The following is a 21,397-nucleotide window of genomic DNA, read 5'->3' on the forward strand; positions in this document are numbered from 1 at the left end:
ATCTCTAATATTTCATCCAATACCTGGCAATTTCCTTTTTACATGGCTTTATGATCTTTGACACTGCTTCAACAGTGTGTAATGTTTAGGACCAAATTGTTTCCAGGCAAGAGAGCAAATTCCACAGAATATTTTTGTATTCTTAAATAAAAGATGTAGTAAAATTTGTTTCCAACCTGTCAGAGATAATTGTATCACTTCTGCCTCTGCCTGTCTCCAAATTCACTTGTGAGATGTGAATATGTTTTTTTTGGTCACAATATCAACAGCTCCACAGTCTGTTTCAGACGAGGCCATCGCAATGGTTAGATTTCTGACCACAGCTTCCCAACAGCTATTCCACCCTCCCACCTCAGAGCCAGTACTTAAATTTGGTTCAGTTTGGTTCTTGGATACATCTGCACTTCAGTTTCAGTACATGATGCATTTATCTGGCTTTGAAGATTATCACACTTTTCAATAGTCTCTGATTTATGTTTTGAGGTTTTTTTTGTGTATCATTGATTTATGGAGCATGCTACGTAATATTGCATGTACATTTGTGACGGATAGGGCTTGGATATATTTTTATATTTCAAACAGAAGTAGTCACTTTAAACAAAACTTTGAACATCAAAATCAAATATACTTCCTGTATGAGAGTTACCTTGAAGATTTCTGCTCATGCAACTGATGGACAATATGACATCTGTAAAAAGTATTCCACTTTTACACGGAACTGAAACCTTAGTGTCATTGAAAGGACTTTAGTGCTGTGAATTTTATTTCAATCTTGATCTTTTAAGTAATCTAATTGGAATGTTTGCTGCTTTATTTGTCCTGCATTTTCTCTGTATATTTTTGAAGTATAAGCTCTGATGCTTTTATTGTGAACAACGAACTCATGAATAAAATGTATATGTTGGTTTACTTATCAGCTATTACACTCTGCTCTTGGCTAAAGAAGTAGTCTCTATGCCCTCAGAATGATTTGAAAATCCAAATTCTGGGGCCTTGACAAGTGAAATCTTTATAAAGCTCAATGACAAATTATATGTAGGAAGTACTTAACAAAATAATAAACAATTCTTCAGCAGTGAAGACAGCCAGAAAATTTGATGTAATCTGCTTGCAGAAGATTTTCATAAATACTCACTTGGATACAAAACAAGCTTAAACATGAGAATGGTTGACAAATGTATTTTTCCAAGTGCACTCAGGCAGGCAGGAACCAGCAGTTAGAACTTGCCTACTGAGCACCAATGACCTATTTATTTTATATTTATATATATATATATATATATATATATATATATATATATATATGTTATACATATATTATACATATCTTTGGCTTGGCTTCGCGGACGAAGATTTATGGAGGGGGTAAAAAGTCCACGTCAGCTGCAGGCTCGTTTGTGGCTGACCAGTCCGATGCGGGACAGGCAGACACGATTGCAGCGGTTGCAAGGGAAAATTGGTTGGTTGGGGTTGGGTGTTGGGTTTTTCCTCCTTTGCCTTTTGTCAGTGAGGTGGGCTCTGCGGTCTTCTTCAAAGGAGGCTGCTGCCCGCCAAACTGTGAGGCGCCAAGATGCACGGTTTGAGGCGTTATCAGCCCACTGGCGGTGGTCAATGTGGCAGGCACCAAGAGATTTCTTTAGGCAGTCCTTGTACCTTTTCTTTGGTGCACCTCTGTCACGGTGGCCAGTGGAGAGCTCGCCATATAATACGATCTTGGGAAGGCGATGGTCCTCCATTCTGGAGACGTGACCCATCCAGCGCAGCTGGATCTTCAGCAGCGTGGACTCGATGCTGTCGACCTCTGCCATCTCGAGTACTTCGACGTTAGGGATGTAAGCGCTCCAATGGATGTTGAGGATGGAGCGGAGACAACGCTGGTGGAAGCGTTCTAGGAGCCGTAGGTGGTGCCGGTAGAGGACCCATGATTCGGAGCCGAACAGGAGTGTGGGTATGACAACGGCTCTGTATACGCTTATCTTTGTGAGGTTTTTCAGTTGGTTGTTTTTCCAGACTCTTTTGTGTAGTCTTCCAAAGGCGGTATTTGCCTTGGCGAGTCTGATATATATATATATATATATATATATATATATATAGCAGTAAAACAACAGACAAATATTTTAAACTTTTTTTGCCTATCCACAGCTTTAAATGGAGCAGCTTTAAAAAAAAATTTCACCAAAAGGAGGGTTTGTGGGAGGTATTGCTCTGATTTGGATCGTGCACAAATTGCTTTCTCTCCACAGTCCCCTTTCCTAATATCTCCCTGCCACCATTTTAAAGGCACAGTTGAGGCAGTACCACTTTGGGCAAAATATAGCATAGAAGTCTTATTACAACACCTCACCTCATCCTCACAACTTCATCCCATCTTGCTGCTAGGTTGCATCTGGATGTCAAAGGCAGATTGTGTACTTGTGGAAAGGAGATGGAAAATAAATGATGGAATCCTCTCTTAATGCCTCACACAGTTTCCCATCTTTTGAAAGTGCAGAATTAAAGCTAAATTAAATTCCCTCCAAAACCTGTCTAAAGTTTATAGCCATGGTTAGTTCACTCAATCAAATTCAAACTTCAACCACGGAATGTTCAAAATGAATATCTGTGAAATAAGTTGATCAGTAACAAACTTTCAAATATTTGATGCCCTGGAGTAGATTTTCATGTTTTGTACATGTTCGTTTGTGTGAACTTCAGTGCATTAGGCTAAAGATCTTATGAAAAAAGAGGGAGATAAACGCATTCAGGGCTCAGCCTGGTGGAAAGCATCATCCAGTGTGCGATGGACGATCATGTAAATTGACCTTCCAGCAGTCACGACTATAACGTTATGCATCAGGAAAAGCAGGCTTTAGCACAGAGATGAGAAACTGCATCAGCCAGAGGAATCTGGAATTTGTTGCCATAGACAGCTATGCAAGGCCAAGACATTTGGGTAGATTTAAAATGGAGGTTGATGAGTTTTAATTAGTAAGGGTGTCAAAGATTGTGAGGAGAATGGGGTTGAGAAGAAAAAAAATATCAGCCATAATTTAACTGGCAGAGCAGATTAGCTGGGCCTAATTCTGCTCCTTCATCTTGTGGATAAGATAAACTGGTAAAAGTCATAATCTTAATGCTGTATATCTGCAATTTTCCACCAGGTGAATCATGGAAATATTGCACAATTTTGTGGATAAGTAACTGTCCTTTGCCTTACCAAGAAAACTGTTTCAGGCCCAATTTCTGCAATGATGGTATTTTTGCTAGAAAAGAGTTTTAGAGAGTCATGCATAAAGGCATTATATAAATTTATTCAGTGAACCAAATTACTGTTAACACTTTGTTTGACATCTTATTTAATCAAATACAGCGTGGTATCAGTGATTTGGCATTCATTAATGCATCACTCCTGTTTTTAAAAAAATAAATACATTGAATCAATGCCACCCTTTCTTGAAATGGGAGTATTTTAATATGTCTGAATTGATGGATGTTATTGGCTAATTCTGCTGGAAATTAGGTAATTTTCAGGAAAGTTTGAAGTATTTCCTTAGTTGGCATCCCTGCAGGTCTACAAAAGTATTTTTTTATTAACTTAGTTTATAGAGTTATGATTGGATTGGTTGCAGCATTTTATTTGGGATAATGTTGCTGTTTCTAAAATAGTCAAAATCACAGAATTCCACTGGTATTTTTTTTCCCACTTAATAAAGTTTATTCAGTTCACTTTGATGGCTAAAGAATATCAATGCAGAACCACCATGTAACATCTGGGTGTGGGGAGTGGAATAGTATCAGTGTCTCCTTTCTCTTTATAATCAGTACTGTACTGATTATAATCTCAAAATTTGTTGTAAAAATGTCTCCCTGATGCTCATTGTGTGAATCTACTGCAAGATTGAAGTGCTGAGCAATAAAAAGCTATGGCCCAGGGTTTATCTATTGTATTAAAATAATTACCTGGTTTAAATTGCAATTGCAGTGAGAAAGCCAACATTTGGATTTGTATAAAATTCTTAAAGGGTTTGATGAGATCCTGACTATTTGATTCCTCGTTTCTGGAGAATACTGAATTAAGGGTTATTTTTCAGTACAAATGTATGATTCTTAGGGCTAATATTTATGCACTTGGGTGGTTGGGAAATCATTTGAGATTGGCAAAGCCAGGAAATTTAGTTCATATAAAACTTCAGTTGGACATCTTTGGAACCTTAGCTATAATTCTTGTTGTCTGTCTGATGTTTCACTTACTTTTAGAATTAAAGATGCCCTTGACTTCTGTTCAGGACACCTCAGTGTTAATATGACAAATTATCTGAGGGCATTTGGTATCTTGCAAATCCAGAAGCACAGAGCTTTGATATTCTGGCAAACATCCATCTTCAAACATGTTAACAGAGTCAAATTTGTGTAATCTTGTTACTAAACATTAAAACTCCTTGATGAAATCACACCATCATATTTTTAAATAAAAGTAACTTCTTTTGTCTGCACAAATTCTGGATTTTATGATTTCCCTGGCATGTTTCCTTTTAAGTCCAATCTAATCACAAGTTTCAAAACTGTTCAGTCCCAGGCTTTGTTGTTGGTGAGAAGTCCATTTTTAATTTTTTTTAGTTCTAACAATGTTCAGTCTAGCTCTGTATAAATGAAAAAAAAACCTAATCCAGAACTTTAATGGATAAGAGTATTTCTTGGAAATCTATCAAAAGCTGTTGGACATCATGGTAACATTATATCATGCATTCTTTTTCCCAAATAAAAGTGTAATAGTTTCAATGTCTAGTATTGCCCACAATTAGGTTTGAGCACAAACTATAGAGCACACATGTCAAACTCTGGCCCGCGATATAATTATATTTGGCCTGCAAGATCATTTCAAAAATGTATTAGAGGTGGCCCGCTGGCCGCCGCGCCAGTATAGCGCATGCACAGTAATACAACAAATCCCAGAATGCATTGGCATCAGCCTGCTAATCGCCCCCACCTCCTCTGTTTACGTTGCAGGGTCTCACCGTGGACTCTGGTTTTGGGGCCTGGCCGGTGTCAGGGGAAGCCAAGGCCGCTTCCCAGCGCCCGGAACTGGAGGCCTCGGGCCTGACCTCGCCAGGACTGTTGCCCACTCCCCCTCCCTGCCGCAGGCCGATCCGCGACTCACGGTGACGGGGCCGCTGATCCGCCGAGATGCCGCCCTGCAGCGAGAGCCGATGCCCCCGCACTGTCGTTGTCCAACCCGATCGCCCGCAAACCCCGCCCTCCCGCACACAGGCCTGAGTAAGGATCATGAACTTTAATCTCAGGATAAAACAATCTTCCAATAGTTTCATGTCACAGTGATAAATATATTCCTGGTTAAAAATGGTCCTGCACCTGGATACAAGCTCTTTAGGCATAAAACTTGAAAAGTGTGTAAATCAAAGGATATCTGTACCAATGGAAAAAGGGCATGGCAAATAACCCTGCTAGAGTTCATGCCCACAATCAGTCACCCATTTGATTGTTTCAGGAATCATGTTATTCTCCCACATTCTCAATAGCCCTCAGATTTTACTATTCGACAGCACACAAGCAACATTTGACAAATCCTCTATAGAGAAATATTATTTATTGAATCTTTTATTTCTCATTTGTTAATGCTTCTGGAAAGAGTTTATCCAAAACTATTATTAAACATTTATTTTAATAAGAAAAAGTTTAACATTACATATATTGAAAGAAAAGAAAACATGCAGATGTTGTTGAAAATTTTCAATAAATATTTAGTTCGGCCCTCGACTTAGTCCAAGTTTTTAATTTTGGCCCTCTGTGAATTTGAGTTTGACACCCCTGCTATAGAGTATATATTGCAACAATTTAAAAATAAAATCCAAGATGCCTCTTCTATTTTTAAAATAAAAGTTTAAAATGGTTCTGCCAGTTAGATTCATAATGGAAAATGAAGCAGGAGGAAGTTGTCAGTTCCTGAAATCATGACCAATACCTTCATGTTTATGATCAAGTCTCCAGTCTGTAGACATGAACAAAGCCATTGCTTCCCCTCATTCCCAAGTTTAAACTGATTCATTTTGACAAACATTATTAGATAGGCTCCCTGGCAAAATGATTTGGTTTGCAACCTGGTCATTACTGCTGCAATAATGTACAGTGGGCAACTGTTCCTCGACATTGTAGAAGGATCGTTGAGTAATGACAGCGACTTTTTTTGAACTCTGATCTCATCTGCTTTCTTTTAATGAATTAATTTGGAAGTGAGTTGAGGAATTTTTTTTAAGTGTTTGTACTTTCCAAACAAGGGTCTGCTTTAATATCACATGCTAATGCAAGTGATTTGTTAAATGGTAGCACTAAACACACATTTTGATCACTAAGACTGTCTACATCTGTGGAAGGAAAGGTAATTCAAGTTTTTAGGTGGCATACTGTTAACATTATTTCTTTTCCCACAGGTTGCGCCTGTTAACTGCATAGAGGATTTTCTAGATATCCAGCATCTGCATGATTTTAGTTTTGTCAGATGGTCACTTCTGTTTCTCTTTAGCTTGATGCTTCAAAATAAAAATACTGATCACATTTGTTTCATGAAGGCAGTGAACATGCTGGGATGTACTTGATGTACCTAGATCCTCAATCTCATAAGTAGCCATTCAAGTAGAATGGAGAAATGGATCAGAGTGAATACAGCAGAGCCCAATCGTATTCATCCACATCAAGGCATACGCTTTCAATTTCGCATAAGAATTTGATCACCCATAAAAACTTAGATTTGCTGTTTAGATGGTGTATTTTGTCATTCTCTCTAGTCTATCAACATTGAACTGGTTTCCCAGATATAATAATGTCTGAAAATGTGTAGTTCAGCATGGAATTTGCTGAACTTTGGTACACATTGTTGATTATTATCCAGAGTCCCATTAAACTATTAACAGTACAATTGATACTTCTATATGGAATTAAGAACTGCACTCTAATGGAAATGCAAAAATAAATAATTATCTTTGTAATTTGTATTTCTTGAAATAAACTTCAGAAGTTATATGAACAGATTCACATCAAAACTGGAATTTATGACTGGTTTTGTTGTGAGTTCTAAATAATTGTATTTAGTAGGATTTTTGTAATATCTCTTGAACAATTATTTTTCTTGGGCATGTTTGCCACTGTCAGCTTGGCTGCAAGTGTTGGCAGCATCTTGGGATCTGGAGGTATCTTCTAGTGTGCTTGCACAATGGACTTGGGTTTGCACATCCGTCATTCGTGCTTTTTCCCCATTTTATTTCCATGCTTTCCACTCTTTGAATCCATTTCAACTTAAATAAAGACACTAAATATGAAATTTGAAACCTCTTTGAAAGTTTTAAAAAGGTAAATAGGGGCAAAAAGAATACTGAAAGTATCGAGCTGCGATAGAGACGACTACTCCATGTCACACCCAACAGGAAGTGCCCCAATCTTGTGTCTTGGACCAGAAAATGAATGGACAGGAGCACGCATTTTTCACTGTGCTTAAACATTTTCTAAAGACTTTTTGGAAGACTGGATCCAATGGAGACCCTTCACCATTTAAGGCCAACTCAACTAGAACAACTAGACTCTTTGAATCTTTTACTGAGATACCAAGTCATAAACTGAACTTAAATTGTGTACAGAAAGCAAAATTATTCTTGTGAAATGAAAACCACAAGATGTAGGCCAATCAGGTCCTCTTGACCATTCCATCATGAGCTGATCCATTTTACCACTCAGTACCACTCCTCTATCTTCTCCTGATAACCTTTGATACCCCAACAATGCAGATACCTATCAATATCTGCCTTAAATATACCTAACGACTAGGCTTCCACAGCTGCCTGTGATATCAAAATCGAGTGGTTCACCACTTTCTGGCACTTTGTCAAAGATATTTTGAAAGTCCAAATATACAACATCCACTGCATACCCTTTGCCTAGCCTGCATGTGGTTTCCTCAAAAAATTGCAGTAGGTTTGTCAGGCAAGATTCCCCCTTATGAAACCATGCTAACTTTGGCTTAACTTGTCATTCATCTCCAGGTGTTGCATAACCTCATCTTTGACAATTGACTCAAACTACTTCCAAACATCTAACTGATGTTAGGCTAATAGGTCTATAATTTCCTTTCTGCTGCCTTCCTCCCTTTTTAAATAGTGGAGTGATCTTTACAAGTTTACAGTCCTCAGGAACCATGACAGATTTGATCCGTGAAAGATCATTGATAATGTCTCCACAATCTCTATAGCTACTTTTGGAACCCAATGGTGCATTCCATCTAGTCTTGGAGACTTGTCTACCCTTAGATCACTGGTGGGCCACAGCATGTTTCCATGTGGGTCTTTAAAAATGTTAAATAAAATACTTTAAATAAAGGTGTGTTTCTTACAGAACTGCTTTTGACTTGAAAATATTGCTTAGTCAGTGCCACGAATGGGCCAAGGCATGTTAGACCAGAAGCCAGGTAGACCTTACACTGAGTAAAGGTTGAGAACCACTGTCTTTCACATTTCAGATTCCCAAGCACCTTCTTTCTAATGATCATGACTACACTTACCTCTCTTCCCTGACAGCCTTGAATGTCAGGTCTACTACTAATGTCTTCCATGTTGAAGACTGGTGCAAAATATTCATTCAGTTCCTCTGCCATCTCCTCGTCTCCCATTACAATATCTCGTCAATTTTTGTTGGTCCTATAGCTACTCTCACCTTTTTTTAAAATCCTAATATACTTAAAACTTTTCAGTATAAATTAGATTTAAAGTATTTAAATTAACATTCACAAAGAATGATATACTACAGCTGCAAGTTATAGTTTTGGCTGCAAAATGTGTTTGGGAATAATTTTCACTTAGTTCCCATTTGAAAAGAAAAGTACACTTTTTCTTTGCTCTATCAACCAGAGTTGCCACTTACCACTTTCAATAATCAAGTCCCAAAATACCCTTGTCATTGGATATTTTTGTTTGTTGCTTAAGTCATTGAAAATATGTTTTATCTTTGGTCTGTGAGCACAGGGATAACTTCATATGTATTCCTGATTTTTGCATTGAGCTCCGTGAAGTTGCTGTCCACAATTTCCCTTGATATTCATCATTCAGGTGCCCTGCCATTTGGCGTGGGTGGTCATGTCTCTACATCTGTCACGATATCTGACCCTCTGAATTGTAGTTGTTGCCTCCCCTGTTTTCCTTCTGAGAGCATAGTCGATGTTGAGTTCATGATTACACAAGGGAAAAATACTGAAGTGGTTTCTTGCTGCCTTCTTCAGTTGCAGGGTCCATACTGGATGGGTAACCCTGGCCATTGAACAGCAGATTCATCTGCCCAGCATTTTTAGTTTTGGAACCATAAATTCTAATTTGTAGAATCTGCTTGTAAAAACCATCCACCATCTGCAATCCATGACTTTACGTGTCACTGATTGAGAGGCTAAACAGGTACTGCACCTTGCCCAAGCGTGATCTGTAGGCTATCAGACGGAAGGAGCACCTTGCAACTCCCTTTGCTGAGCAGAACTGACACCGCCTTGATATTATTAACATCAAAATGCAGAACACTTATGACCTACAAGCCTTTTCAAGTGTGCGATTTTATTCACTCTCATGAAAGTAGTTCATAAAATATTTTCCAACCAATTCCAAGGTTGTACTAACACAATCTGTGAAATTAATGAATGATCGATATAAATATTGCATGTGATCTGTTTTGTTCTCTCCACTCAGGATCAGATTTTCATTGTTTTAATTCCCATCTATCTTGTACTGTAAAAATGTTTTATTCTTAAGGTATTAAGAGGAAAGCGATATTTTAACATTTGGGGCAAATAATTTAGCCAGTACGTAATAATCATTTAAAATCTTGTATTTTGTTCTGATGATGTTTGTGAAAGTTTGTCTTGTTTATGCACTGACCTTTTGAGAGTCTATAATGCATATTACATTGAAATACATTTGCATTCTATGCACAGCCTCAGAAAATTTTTCCTTTACACCGTAGGACTGCAGACCCACTGGAAGTCCAAATAACAGAAAGCCGATGCCATTTGCAGCTGGTGCAAATATAAATGAGGCCAGACAGTTTGCAAGTCCACAGTACAACACTCCTGCTGCATTGTATGCCAATGACCACATAGATCACACTTTGCAGGAACAGTTAAGTGGCCTTCACGTTGCCTCTCCACAACAGTAAGTAGATTTTAATAAGTTATATCAAAACAAGGTTACCCATTCTCTGCACAAGAAGTAAGGAAAAATGTACAATAGCTCTTCTGATCGCTCCCATTTTCCTGCCACGTTCTAGCTGAGCGTTAACAATTCTTGCACTTAAAATAACTTTGCACTCTCTGCTTGGGCTTGTGTATGAATAATGTAATTTGGGGGGAAGGCTGGCAATGCATGGAGCTATGGCCCAGCAGGAGAGGAGACGAAATGTAATTGAGAGTCAAAGAACCAAGTATTCAATAAAATAATTCTCTCATTACTTCTCACTTTGCAAACTACATAGCTGACGAAGTTCTCTTGTCACATAATGAGAAGTGACTTTTATTGCAACGTATCACCATTTCGCACAACATGAAATCAGTTTCTGGAGCAGCTTCACCTGGATTTGTAATGTCAGTCTCGTTCAAGTGGGCCCTTCCTGCACAGCGCCCTTACTCTTGAACAAAAAGAATAATGTATCCATTGTCTTTTTGTCCTGATAATAAATTGCAAACAGATGCTTGTTTGTTTTACTGAGGGAATAAAATAATTCTGGCCTTCCTCCAATTTGAGGAAATTTGGAAAACACAAATTTATTGCCATTGATTTTGGCACAAAGTTTATTCTCTTGAAAGTATGAAGGGCTAGAAACATGGTTGATGAGTGCAAAGACTCAATAGTTGCTGCTCGTTAGATTCATGAATGTTTTGCACAAAGAGAAACTGGAAGGATTCATAGGATCCATAGATGGAAATAGTCAAAAGTTTTGGATCAGGACCCTTTATTGAGAAGAGAGTAGGAAAGGAAGATATCAATGGAAGGGGGGAAAGTGAGGGGAGAAACTGAGGTGATTGGGTATTGGACATAAAGTGGGAGAGGCCACTGGGGGTTGTGGGGCAAGGGGTTGAGTTAAATCTGAATGTGAGAACAGGAATAGTTAAAGAAGAAATGGAAATGGCAGAACTAGATAGAGGTGGGGTGACTGGAATTTAGAGCATCCCATGCTTTTGGGATTAAGGCTGTCCAGAAGGAATTCAATGTGTTGTTCCTCAAGTGGTAAATGGGGCAGAGTATAGATGTGTGTCGAAATGGTTAGGGGAATGAAAATGGTTAGCAACCAGGTAGTTCCAGGATTGGACTTCGCTGAGATGTGTTGGTTCCTTGTGCATTTTCTCACTTTAATTTGTGAAGTATGTCGCCTCTTTTGTTCGATTCACAGAAAGTAGGTTGCATGGCTTACTAAAACTGTGGCATTTGAGAATTTTTTTAACCATTGGCTGAAGAACTCCACAACTGTAGAGAGGTGGGGGAGAGAGTCATTATAGAGTAAATGTTATATTGCACAGTTTGATATGTTGCCGTTTTTCAGTAATTTACATGACTTATGTCATTTTTATTTTCCTTGTTCACCAGGTAAGTTGTGCTACATTTTGATACTAACAGTCTTTCTGCTAAATGTTTTCCACATGTTAAACAATTGAGCTATTATCATAACCTTTAGTTATCATCCATTACCTTCTCAAAATATCCATTCCTAGTCTCAGATTTGACAATGGTAAATCTGTTCAATTCCAGGAATATTGGAGCCAATATCTTGTTTTGAGTTGATATCAACAAGTGAGCAGTTTGGCAGGGATTGCTGAAGTAGTTGTGAAAAATGGGGAAAATCTAACTAATTTTGCCCTTTTTTCTGCTTTGGCATAAGTCTGTTAATTTGGTATATGGTGGAGTCAAATTTGAATTCTGTTCACTTCAATAATTCCTACATTTTAATTACAGAATTACTTGTTGCAAAGAATATTCTAAAACTGCCTAATTCAATTGTATTTAGTGTATGAATAAATATTTACAATTTTGCAAAATTCACCGATGCAAAAAATCTACAGTAAAAACCCCGTTATCTCGAATTCAAGCAACCAGCAAAAGAAAAATTGCGGAAAATAAATAGGTTAAAAAAAGTTTTAAATTGGCGCCCCCTAGTGGTTAGTTCACCAATCCACACAATACCAGATCTGAAGCGACCAGAAAATGTACCTACCCCGCATCTACCAATGCCCATAGGTGCTGGCTTTTACTGTACTTCATATAATCTTTGGAAATACATCAAGAACTATTTATTTAGAAGATTGCAACTTATTTCGATTTAGAAGATCCATTACTAAAACTGCCAATCCATTGTAACTACTGCTATAACTTCTAATACCTTGTTAAATAGTAATTACCAGAGAATATGTTGTGTTGCTTCACACAGAATTAATATTTCCCTGAGTCACTTAATGAGAATGTTACCATCTTCATTCCCAAATCTTTGATGCTCTTTCATCGTCACCCTGTTTGCCTTGCACATCATCCCTTTCTGCTCTGAAATCTTCCTAATTTTCCCAATTTCAATTAGATGAGTCCTTTTCCTTTTTGTTCCTCTCCATGATTCTTCCTTGTGAATATAGAGTGCTCTCCATAATGTTTGGGACAAAGACAATTTTTGCCCTTTATTTGCCTCTATGCTCCACCATTTTAAATTTGTAATCAAACAATTCACATATAATTAAAGTGCAGATTCCACATTTTAGTCTAGGTTATTTGTTAACATTTTGGTTTGACCATGTAGAAATTATAGCACTTTTTATACACAGTCCTCTATTTCAGGGCACCATAATGCTTGGGACAATTGGCTTCATGGGCGTTTGTGAGTTCTTTGGTCTAGGTATAAGAAAGCTAGGCTTGGTTCTAAACTGTTGATCATGTTTGGAGTTTGTAGTTGCCATTTTTCATCACGAGGACCAGAGTTGTGCCAATGAAAGTTAAAGAAGCCATTATGAGGCTGCAAAGCAAAAACAATAAGTAAGAGTTATTGCCCAAAACTTATGATTACCAAAATCAACAGTTTGAAGCATCATTAAGACAAAAGAGTGTACTGGTAAGCTTAGTAATCACGAAGGGACTGGTAGGCTAAGGAAGACCTCCACTGTTGATGGCAGAAGAATTCTCAACATAATGAAGAAAAATCCACAAACATATGTCCAACAGATCAGAAACACTCTTGAGGAGCCAGGTGTGGATATATTAATGACTACTGTCCACAGAAGACTTCATGAACAGAAATACAGAGGCTACACTGCAAGATGCAAACCATGACAAAGGTGGGAGGCTTTGGATCTTGGGCCGTTATTTTATGCCTCCTCACTTTGCCCTTGCCATCACTCTGATACAGGTTAATCTTGATCTCATCTATCCACAAGACCTTTTTCCAGAATTCTGCAGGCTCTTTTAAATACTTCTTGGCGAACGTAACCTAGACATTCTTTCTGTGGTTAACTAGTGGTTTGCATATTACACTGTAGCTTCTGTATTTCTATTCATGAAGCCTTCTGAGGGCATAGTCATTGACCTGTCCTCACCTGCCTGGTGAAGACTGTTTCTGATCTGTCAGACAGGCATTTGGAGATTTTTGATTATGATCAGAATTCTTCTGCCATTAGCATTGGAGGTCTCCCTTAGAATACCAATCACTTAGCGATTAATGAGCTCACCAATACTCTTTCTTTTTAATAATGTTACAGAATGATGAATTTGGTAATCCTAAAGTTTGGGTGATGTATTCACTCCTGGTGGCAGCCTGAAGCCCGAATCAATGACTCATTGCATTATTTCTGAATTCACGTTAAATCGGGTTACGTTGAATCGGGATTCCATTGTAACTAGCACTGCACAATAAGATCAAATCCAAAGCTACACAGAAGCAAAGGTGTTTGATATATATTAGAAACAAACCCTCGAGACTTTACCTTAAATCTGTAAGGTTCAAAACTTTAAACGAGATTAACTGTTTGAAGTCAGTAATTTACATTCCTAAGAAAAATCCACAAAGACAGATGCTAATAAGAAGCAAGAACAGTCAACTTCAAATCAACCTGTTTAATAACTTGTGAAAAATGCACTGCCAAAAAGGTGTGCCAAAATACTGTGTACTTTGAGTAGTGCTCAGAGCAGAGAAGGAGTGACAATGATCCACTCTTCTTTGCATCTCTTACTCCCTCTAGTGTAATATAACAAAGTTTGTTGTATGCTCCATGGTTCAGCTGTGTGTATCCTTTTGCCCAGAGGAAACCCACGCAGACATGGGGAGAATATACAAACTCCTTAAAGACAGCAGCAGATTCAAACCCAAGTTGCTGGCATGTAATAGTGTTGCGCTGACCTCCATGCAAACTATGCCATAGCCTGCATTTTCTACTTTTATTATTGAGGGACTGGAGTGTCTATAAATTATTCTTGTTCAGTGTACTTGAGTATAAGTTGCATATAAATATGATATAGCTCCCACTACTTGGAATGGAGGAAAAGTGTACTCAAACATTTTACATACAAATAAATGAATGTGATGGGGGTATAGCTCAGTGGTAGAGCATTTGACTGCAAATAAATGAATGTGTAGTGTAATAGAATAATATCACAGATTTGAATGATTCAGTTCACGAGGCATGTTGTAAATTGATGGCCAACATTTTCAGCATTGCAGAATGATAATTTGCTTAATTGCAGCTAATTAGCAATGAACATGATACTATTTTTGTCAATGCTTAATTTGTACAACTATGTTTTCTTTAGTAGTGAACCGTCAAAGCTATCATCAAAATTGTGGAATGAGGTTGACACTGAATCAGATGTTTATAAGATGCTTCGGGATGGCGAGGAGCCACCATCAGAACCCAAGCAGTCAGGATCTTTCAAAATGCTGCAAGGGATGCTGGAAGCTGAGCAGACAGGTAATAGATTGTGTACAGCTGAAACAAGGACAAATAGTGCCCAGTTTGTCTTTATCCACTTTCCCATTCATTGCTAATTGTGCAGCAATTTTTATTCCAGCTACATGCAACCGTCAGTATGGATATCTACCATAAACTCTTTTTTCCAGCACTTTGTCGATGTCCCTACCAGTTGTTTTGTTGGTCATTTGGTCCCATCTTAGATTGTGCATTTCTGAACCATCATCAAGTTCTTTTCTACCTCCAACACATAACAATTCCAGCTCACCCTTGGTCAGCCTCTCATTTTCTACCTTCCATACATGCAACTGTCTTCTAATTTCTGTGCTAGCTGTCCTATGCTGGCTGCTGACTGTCATTTCATTAAGGAATAGAACTTACAAAGAAATAATTTCAAATATTTAATAGCCTCAAAATTATCTCTAACTTCATGCTGATCATCGATCTCTAAGACCTCCAACTGCAGTAGTTAAAGTTGGCTCTCTAAATAGTTAAGGAAGGGCCATAAATACTAAACTCGCCTGCATTTTCTGCATCTCGAAAATGATTTTGAAAAAAATCAGCCTTTAAATATTTTGGGGGGTCTCAGATTTTGAATTTTGACATACCCATGATATGGCTTGGAATTTTAAAATGTTTCTCATAATTCCCATTCAAATTCAATTGAATGTTTAAATTCTATTTTATTTGATCATTTAAAAAAAAACAAGAATCACATATGTTGGCAGATAACTTCTATTTGAAAATAGAATCAGGAAGTTGAATTTGTTCCCAATCTATATCACTGAGAATTTTAGACCAGCATTAATGAATGTCCCTCCCCTCAGACAGAAGATTGAAAAGACCAATAGAAAAGCCAATTTCACTTTAAATTACAAAGAGTTCATGGGAGCACAACCTGTATGAATATATAGTTTATTCAAAAACTATTTGAAGCTTAAGCGTCCACATGATTCATGTTAAATGGATCCACTTGAAAAATTAAAGAATGCATATACATATCGTAGACATTTTAAAAAAGATATCATTGGTCTACTACTCCGGTCATTCATTCTACTGCTCCATCAATAATGTGATCAGGAAATGACATTTGGTGGTTTCAGGTTTTTGAATATTCTCATTCATAGTTCTGGTGATCTAATAGTATAAGCCAGTTGTTTTCAAGCTTTTTTTCCCACTCACATACCACCTGAAGTAATCTCAATGTCATCGGTGCTCTGTGATTAGTGAGGGATTACTTCAGGTGGTATGTGAGTGTGGGGAAAAAAAGGTTGAGCACCACTGCTCTCGACCCAATTGTAACTAAAGTATTTTGATTGAGAAATATTGTCATTAGCCCATTTCCTTTGGAGTTGGGGAACCGTGCACATCATGAGTTATGATTAAAACAGTGATTTTCAAATTTTTTCTTTCCACTCCCATACCATCCTAAGTAATCCCTTACTAATCACAGAGCACCTATGGCATTGGGATTACTTAAAGTGGTATAGGAGTGGAAAGAAAAAGTTTGAAAACCACTGGTATAAGTCATCAGTAAGCTGCAAATAAATTAATAATTGCAGAGTCTTGCAGTGGTATCTATCAGAAATTGACTGATATTTTGCATGTTCCTGTCGGAAATCTTTTTTTAAAATGTAGTAAGTAGTTGTAAACTCAATATCACAAGTATAATTAGAAACTGACCAAGTATTTGCATGAATATGTATTACTCTTTGATCTATCAGTATATAAAAATTATTGGCAATGACAGAAAATGAGTATATTCATCTTGTAAAATTTCTTGCAGGTGACAGAAGTGAAAGGCCGTCTACCATCAAAAGTATGAAATCCCCTGTATCAAAATTCAGCAATGCTCCACCCACACTGCAGAAGTTACCACAATGTACTCGATGTGAGACTGGCATTGTGTACGTATACAAAGCTTCAGTAGACCTCTCATTTATGCTAAATTAACTTTGTTATAAGGGTGCTCCCCAGAATGAATGAGGTGAAAGTATATGATTAATGTTTTAATACCTAAATGTAATCTGTGAATGCACACACCTATGAAAGGGTACGAGAGGAATAAGATACTGTTACAGCATCCACACCACTGGAAGTGGGTGAAAATGTTTCCAAGCAGCCAATCCTTTTTTCTCTGGGTATTGCTCCAAACTTCATAATTTTAGATCTTGAAGAGACTGTCATTATTCATCCTTTAATTTCCTCTTCAGACTTTCTTCCATTATTAACCTGCTAATTTTAATTAACTGTGCATTCGTCTGAATCGTCCCTTTATGTATCTCTCATCATTTGTATTTTTATTCTTTCTAGTGGTGCTGTTGTTAAGGCACGAGATAAGCTATATCATCCAGCATGCTTCATGTGTTCTGACTGTGGATTAAATCTGAAACAGAAAGGATATTTCTTCATTGAAGAGCAACTATATTGTGAGACCCATGCAAAAGCAAGAGTACAACCTCCAGAAGGATATGAAGTTGTAGCTGTGTATCCCAACTCCAGGGTGTAAGCAGATGCCTTCTGGATCTCCATGTATTTAAAAAAAAACAATAATTCTTTTTGCTCTAAGATCTGGATTCTGACACCTGTGTGCCATAATTTAAATCTGAGTTAGTATTGAGGCAGTGAATCAAAATTGTGCATCCAGAAATGGCGAGATAACTTTGTCAAGTTGAATTATAAATGTTTGCCAACCATGTTCAAACAATGTTATTAACTTGACACAGTTGACTGCATTAAATTTATTTTTTATTATTGTTTTTCTTTTACCTCTGCCTGCTTCTCCTCTGTAAACATATATTTCTGCTGTATTTGGATATCCATTTCTCATGTTTAATCACAGACTGAGTACTAATAGACGATATTTTATTGTGGGAGAAATGTCAACAGAACTGTCTTTCCATTGATGGTGGGGAGGAATAGTGTCGTGAAGAACTTTGAAAGACGATCACTTGTGAGGTCTGGTGAATGCTCTATTTTTAACTTAAATTGGCACACTTTATTTGCACCATCCACAATTAAATTTATAACAATAAAACTCAACATGGATTAATAATTGCACTTGGTTCTCAATATGGTTATGTCGAATTCTTCACATCTTTTTGACTTGAGATTGCCTTTGTGAAATTTCAATGAGAAATTTAGTCAAATTTATTTTACTTTCATTTTGAAAACAAAACACAGACCACATTTATGGCATAAAAACTTAATTTTTACTTTCAGAATTGTAACTGAATAAGTGTTTCTTTTAGCCTTTAGTTGCAGTAACTTTTATAAATTTTAATTACATTTGAAATCAATATGAGAAAAAAAATTCTGAATGCACTTCTTGATCTTGCAGGTTAACTACAAGTAGATACAAATAATTAACATTGCTTAAACATAAAAGAGGCTTTTTTTTCTGCAGGAGTAGGGTGTTTGCCATGTCAAATGTTTCGTAGTTATTTCAGACAGATTGCTAATGTGTGCTGTCCTGCTTTAAATGATCAATGCTACTTTCCTTCAGGAATGAATCATGTTGATGGTTTCCAGACAACAAATTATTCCTGCCCTGATAGGAAATGAATTTCATCTTGTGTGTAATACTGGGTTTTTTTATACACTTTGAACTTGATTGTGATTCTTGGCCTTTGATGGTTTTTCAGCTACGGTGTATAAGTTGCAAAGTTATTAAACCCACTGCTATCAACCAAACTGTTAATTTGGGTTGGTGTTACATTGTAAGTAAAGGCAGTTCTGAACTAGTCTTATGTGCTGAAACATCAAGCTCACCTGTTGAATAAATATTTGTGTAAAATTAGTCAGAGAATATGACCGAATGTGAATTGCTCATTTTGCCAGTAATCCAGAAACTAGATACTGTAAATAATGTAAGTAACTATTCCACCATTGGGCTGGGACTATGAAACAATGAACATTACTGGGAAATGCTGCAAAATGTGTTCTTAATTGTATCCTTTTTGGACCAGCTCATTCTGAATAGCTGCCTCATTTCTTGCACATGTTGAAGAGCAATAAAGGTTATTAACTGACTGCTTGAATTTAAAGCTGGAAGTACTTTTCATTCAGAACAGGTGTTCGAGGGGGGCTGAGAAAGTCAAACTTGATGAGGCTTGGTGGGGATTCTGGGTAAATGGTTTTAAGAGCAATTTTGAAATGTTTTCAGTTATTTTGACAACCTTTGACTATAATTTCAGTTTGGTATTGTGGGGGAAAAAGAGTGTAAGGATGTGCCAGGAGGGTGCATCAGACCAGAAAGTAATGTTTTCTTGAAGATGCACTGCTTCCATGGCACAAAGAATTAATTTTTAAAGAAACTCCTCTTTTCTTCATGGGTTTGAAGTGATTGCTTGATTTTTTTTTTCTCTGCAGTGAGGTGCAAGATGCCCTTCCAATTGAGTTTGATGTAACTGTTTTGGTGATGAATGAAGAACAAGTAGGATATGGATAAATATCACATCAGTCCCTATTCTTCATTTGGTACTCGTTATGTTCTGCATTTCATTTGGGTTCCCTCCTGGAAAGACAGCAGTCATCCTACAAAGTGACTGCCTTCTGAGCAATGATTGACATTGTTACACTAATTGGAACTGATATGCAGTCCAATTTTTGATCTGTTGGTTGATGTTGATTCTTGTTGGTAGTGGGAAAAGGATTAGGACATGTATTAAAAAGATGACCGGTTGGTATTCAAATATACTTTGTGTTATATGTGGCACAGTTAATGCAATGTTATTACAGCACAAGAAAACTGGGTTCAAATCTACCACTATCTGTAAGAAGTTTCTCCATGTGGTTTTCTTCTCCAGATACTCAGGTTACCTTCCACTTTGGAAAGACGTATTGGATTAGGGGTTAATTTGTCACATTGGTATATTTGGGGGTTCTTGTAGGCTGGAAGTATATGTTGTTGTTCTATATCTCGAAGTTAAATTATGTGCTTTGCCTGGTATCATGCTTGAATGTGAGTTGAATTGTTTATTGTCACATGTACCAAGATAGAGAAAAGTGCTTTGGTCTTACCCAGGTAAATCAACCCATGCATAAATACTGTAGGTCGTCTTCGTCGTGGCTAACCCTGGAGGTCAAGGATTATAGTCTTTGTTCCATTGATCTATTTATGGGCTCTAAAGTGGCTTACGAGTTCAATCTTGGAAAGTGGCCCACAGAACAAAGACAACTGTGTGTGTATTTGTTTAGCGTATACTTAATGTTACATTCCAAGAAGCACACAATACTTCACAAATCAACCAACCAGTTCCATGACATTTGGAGCTAATGGATTTGTTGCAGCCTTCATCTGCCTTCACAGCCATTGAGTTCAAAGTAACTTTGTCCGCCTGTTCCACTGTTGAGATCTTAGTTGGATTTTTCTTTGTCGTGGTTCTCACCCTTGACCTTATCGCCATGCGTGGCCCTAACAGGAGCATGGCTCCAGACGTCACCACTCTCGGGATCTCAGGACCACACATGCTTCACCACAACAAGGTGACAATTCACAGAGAAGTAATGTAGGTAATGCAATAGTAAAAGTAAAGTGAAGGGTATGGTTTTACATGAAGTCAAAAGGTTCAGGGTAAAGTGTTACTATGACGAAGTGCAGGATATAGTAAATCATGATTGAGCAGTACAGGAGCATCCTCTTTTACCAATAGGAGGTCTATTCAGGAGTCTGCTAACTGCAGGAAAGAAATTGTGTTTGAAGGACGTGTATTTTCAAGCTTATGCATGCTCCTTCTACCCAATGGGTGGTGGGGGGTTGGGATGTTGGAGAGAGTATAAAAGAAAAGTGAAGGGTATGGTTTCACATTAAGTCAAAAAGTTCAGGGTAAAGTGTTACTATGACGAAGTGCACGATATAGTAAATAAGGTGGAATATGTTGGCAACAGGGCCAAGGTAGTATGAGGTAAAAATTGAGTTGATGGAAGGGATGTGGGATTGCATGATGGCCTGAGATGCATTCATAACTCTCTGCAGTTGCTTGCGGTCTTGTGCAGACCAGTTTCAATACCAAAATGACAAAGTTGGACTGGATACTTTGTTGCGTATGGGACTTGAGTGAAATCATGGAAATGCATGCCACTGCTCTTGAGCTCAATGGAGGTTTGTGACTGCCATGTTTGCAGTTTTTCAGTTGACCTCTTTGTAAGGACCTTTTTGTATTTTAAAAACCTACTTTCAACTGCTCATCTTGTGCACCATTTTGTCTTATAACAGTTAGATGGCAAGTATTTGAAGAAAATGTGGGACATTTTGTGAATATCAGCACATATGTTTACATAATGCGAAAGAAATACCATTGCAGTTTTTTTTGGGTGAAGGCATTTGGGGTATAATATGTCCAAATATACCAAATATAATTTGGTATTCCAAAATGTACCCTGCTCTTGATAGATGACTTTCAAAAATGTTTCACATAAAGTGAAAATAAAATGTTAGATGGC

At 37.5% G+C, this 21,397-nt stretch overlaps 1 protein-coding gene across 1 annotated transcript in view; it reads left to right on the forward strand.

Annotated features, from left to right (window-relative positions):
• LOC138743248 (PDZ and LIM domain protein 4-like) overlaps positions 1–18,993 on the forward strand; it is an 87,399-nt gene extending 68,406 nt beyond the window's left edge. The window contains exons 4-7 of the mRNA XM_069898222.1: positions 9,985–10,172; positions 14,796–14,953; positions 16,740–16,860; positions 17,267–18,993. Coding sequence (XP_069754323.1) covers positions 9,985–10,172; positions 14,796–14,953; positions 16,740–16,860; positions 17,267–17,462 — 663 coding nt within the window. The 3' untranslated portion in view covers positions 17,463–18,993. The remainder of the gene's footprint in view (positions 1–9,984; positions 10,173–14,795; positions 14,954–16,739; positions 16,861–17,266) is intronic.
• Positions 18,994–21,397: the final 2,404 nt, after the last annotated feature.

The sequence above is a fragment of the Narcine bancroftii genome, chromosome 9, assembly GCF_036971445.1.
Source record: "Narcine bancroftii isolate sNarBan1 chromosome 9, sNarBan1.hap1, whole genome shotgun sequence".
Taxonomy (NCBI): domain Eukaryota; kingdom Metazoa; phylum Chordata; class Chondrichthyes; order Torpediniformes; family Narcinidae; genus Narcine; species Narcine bancroftii.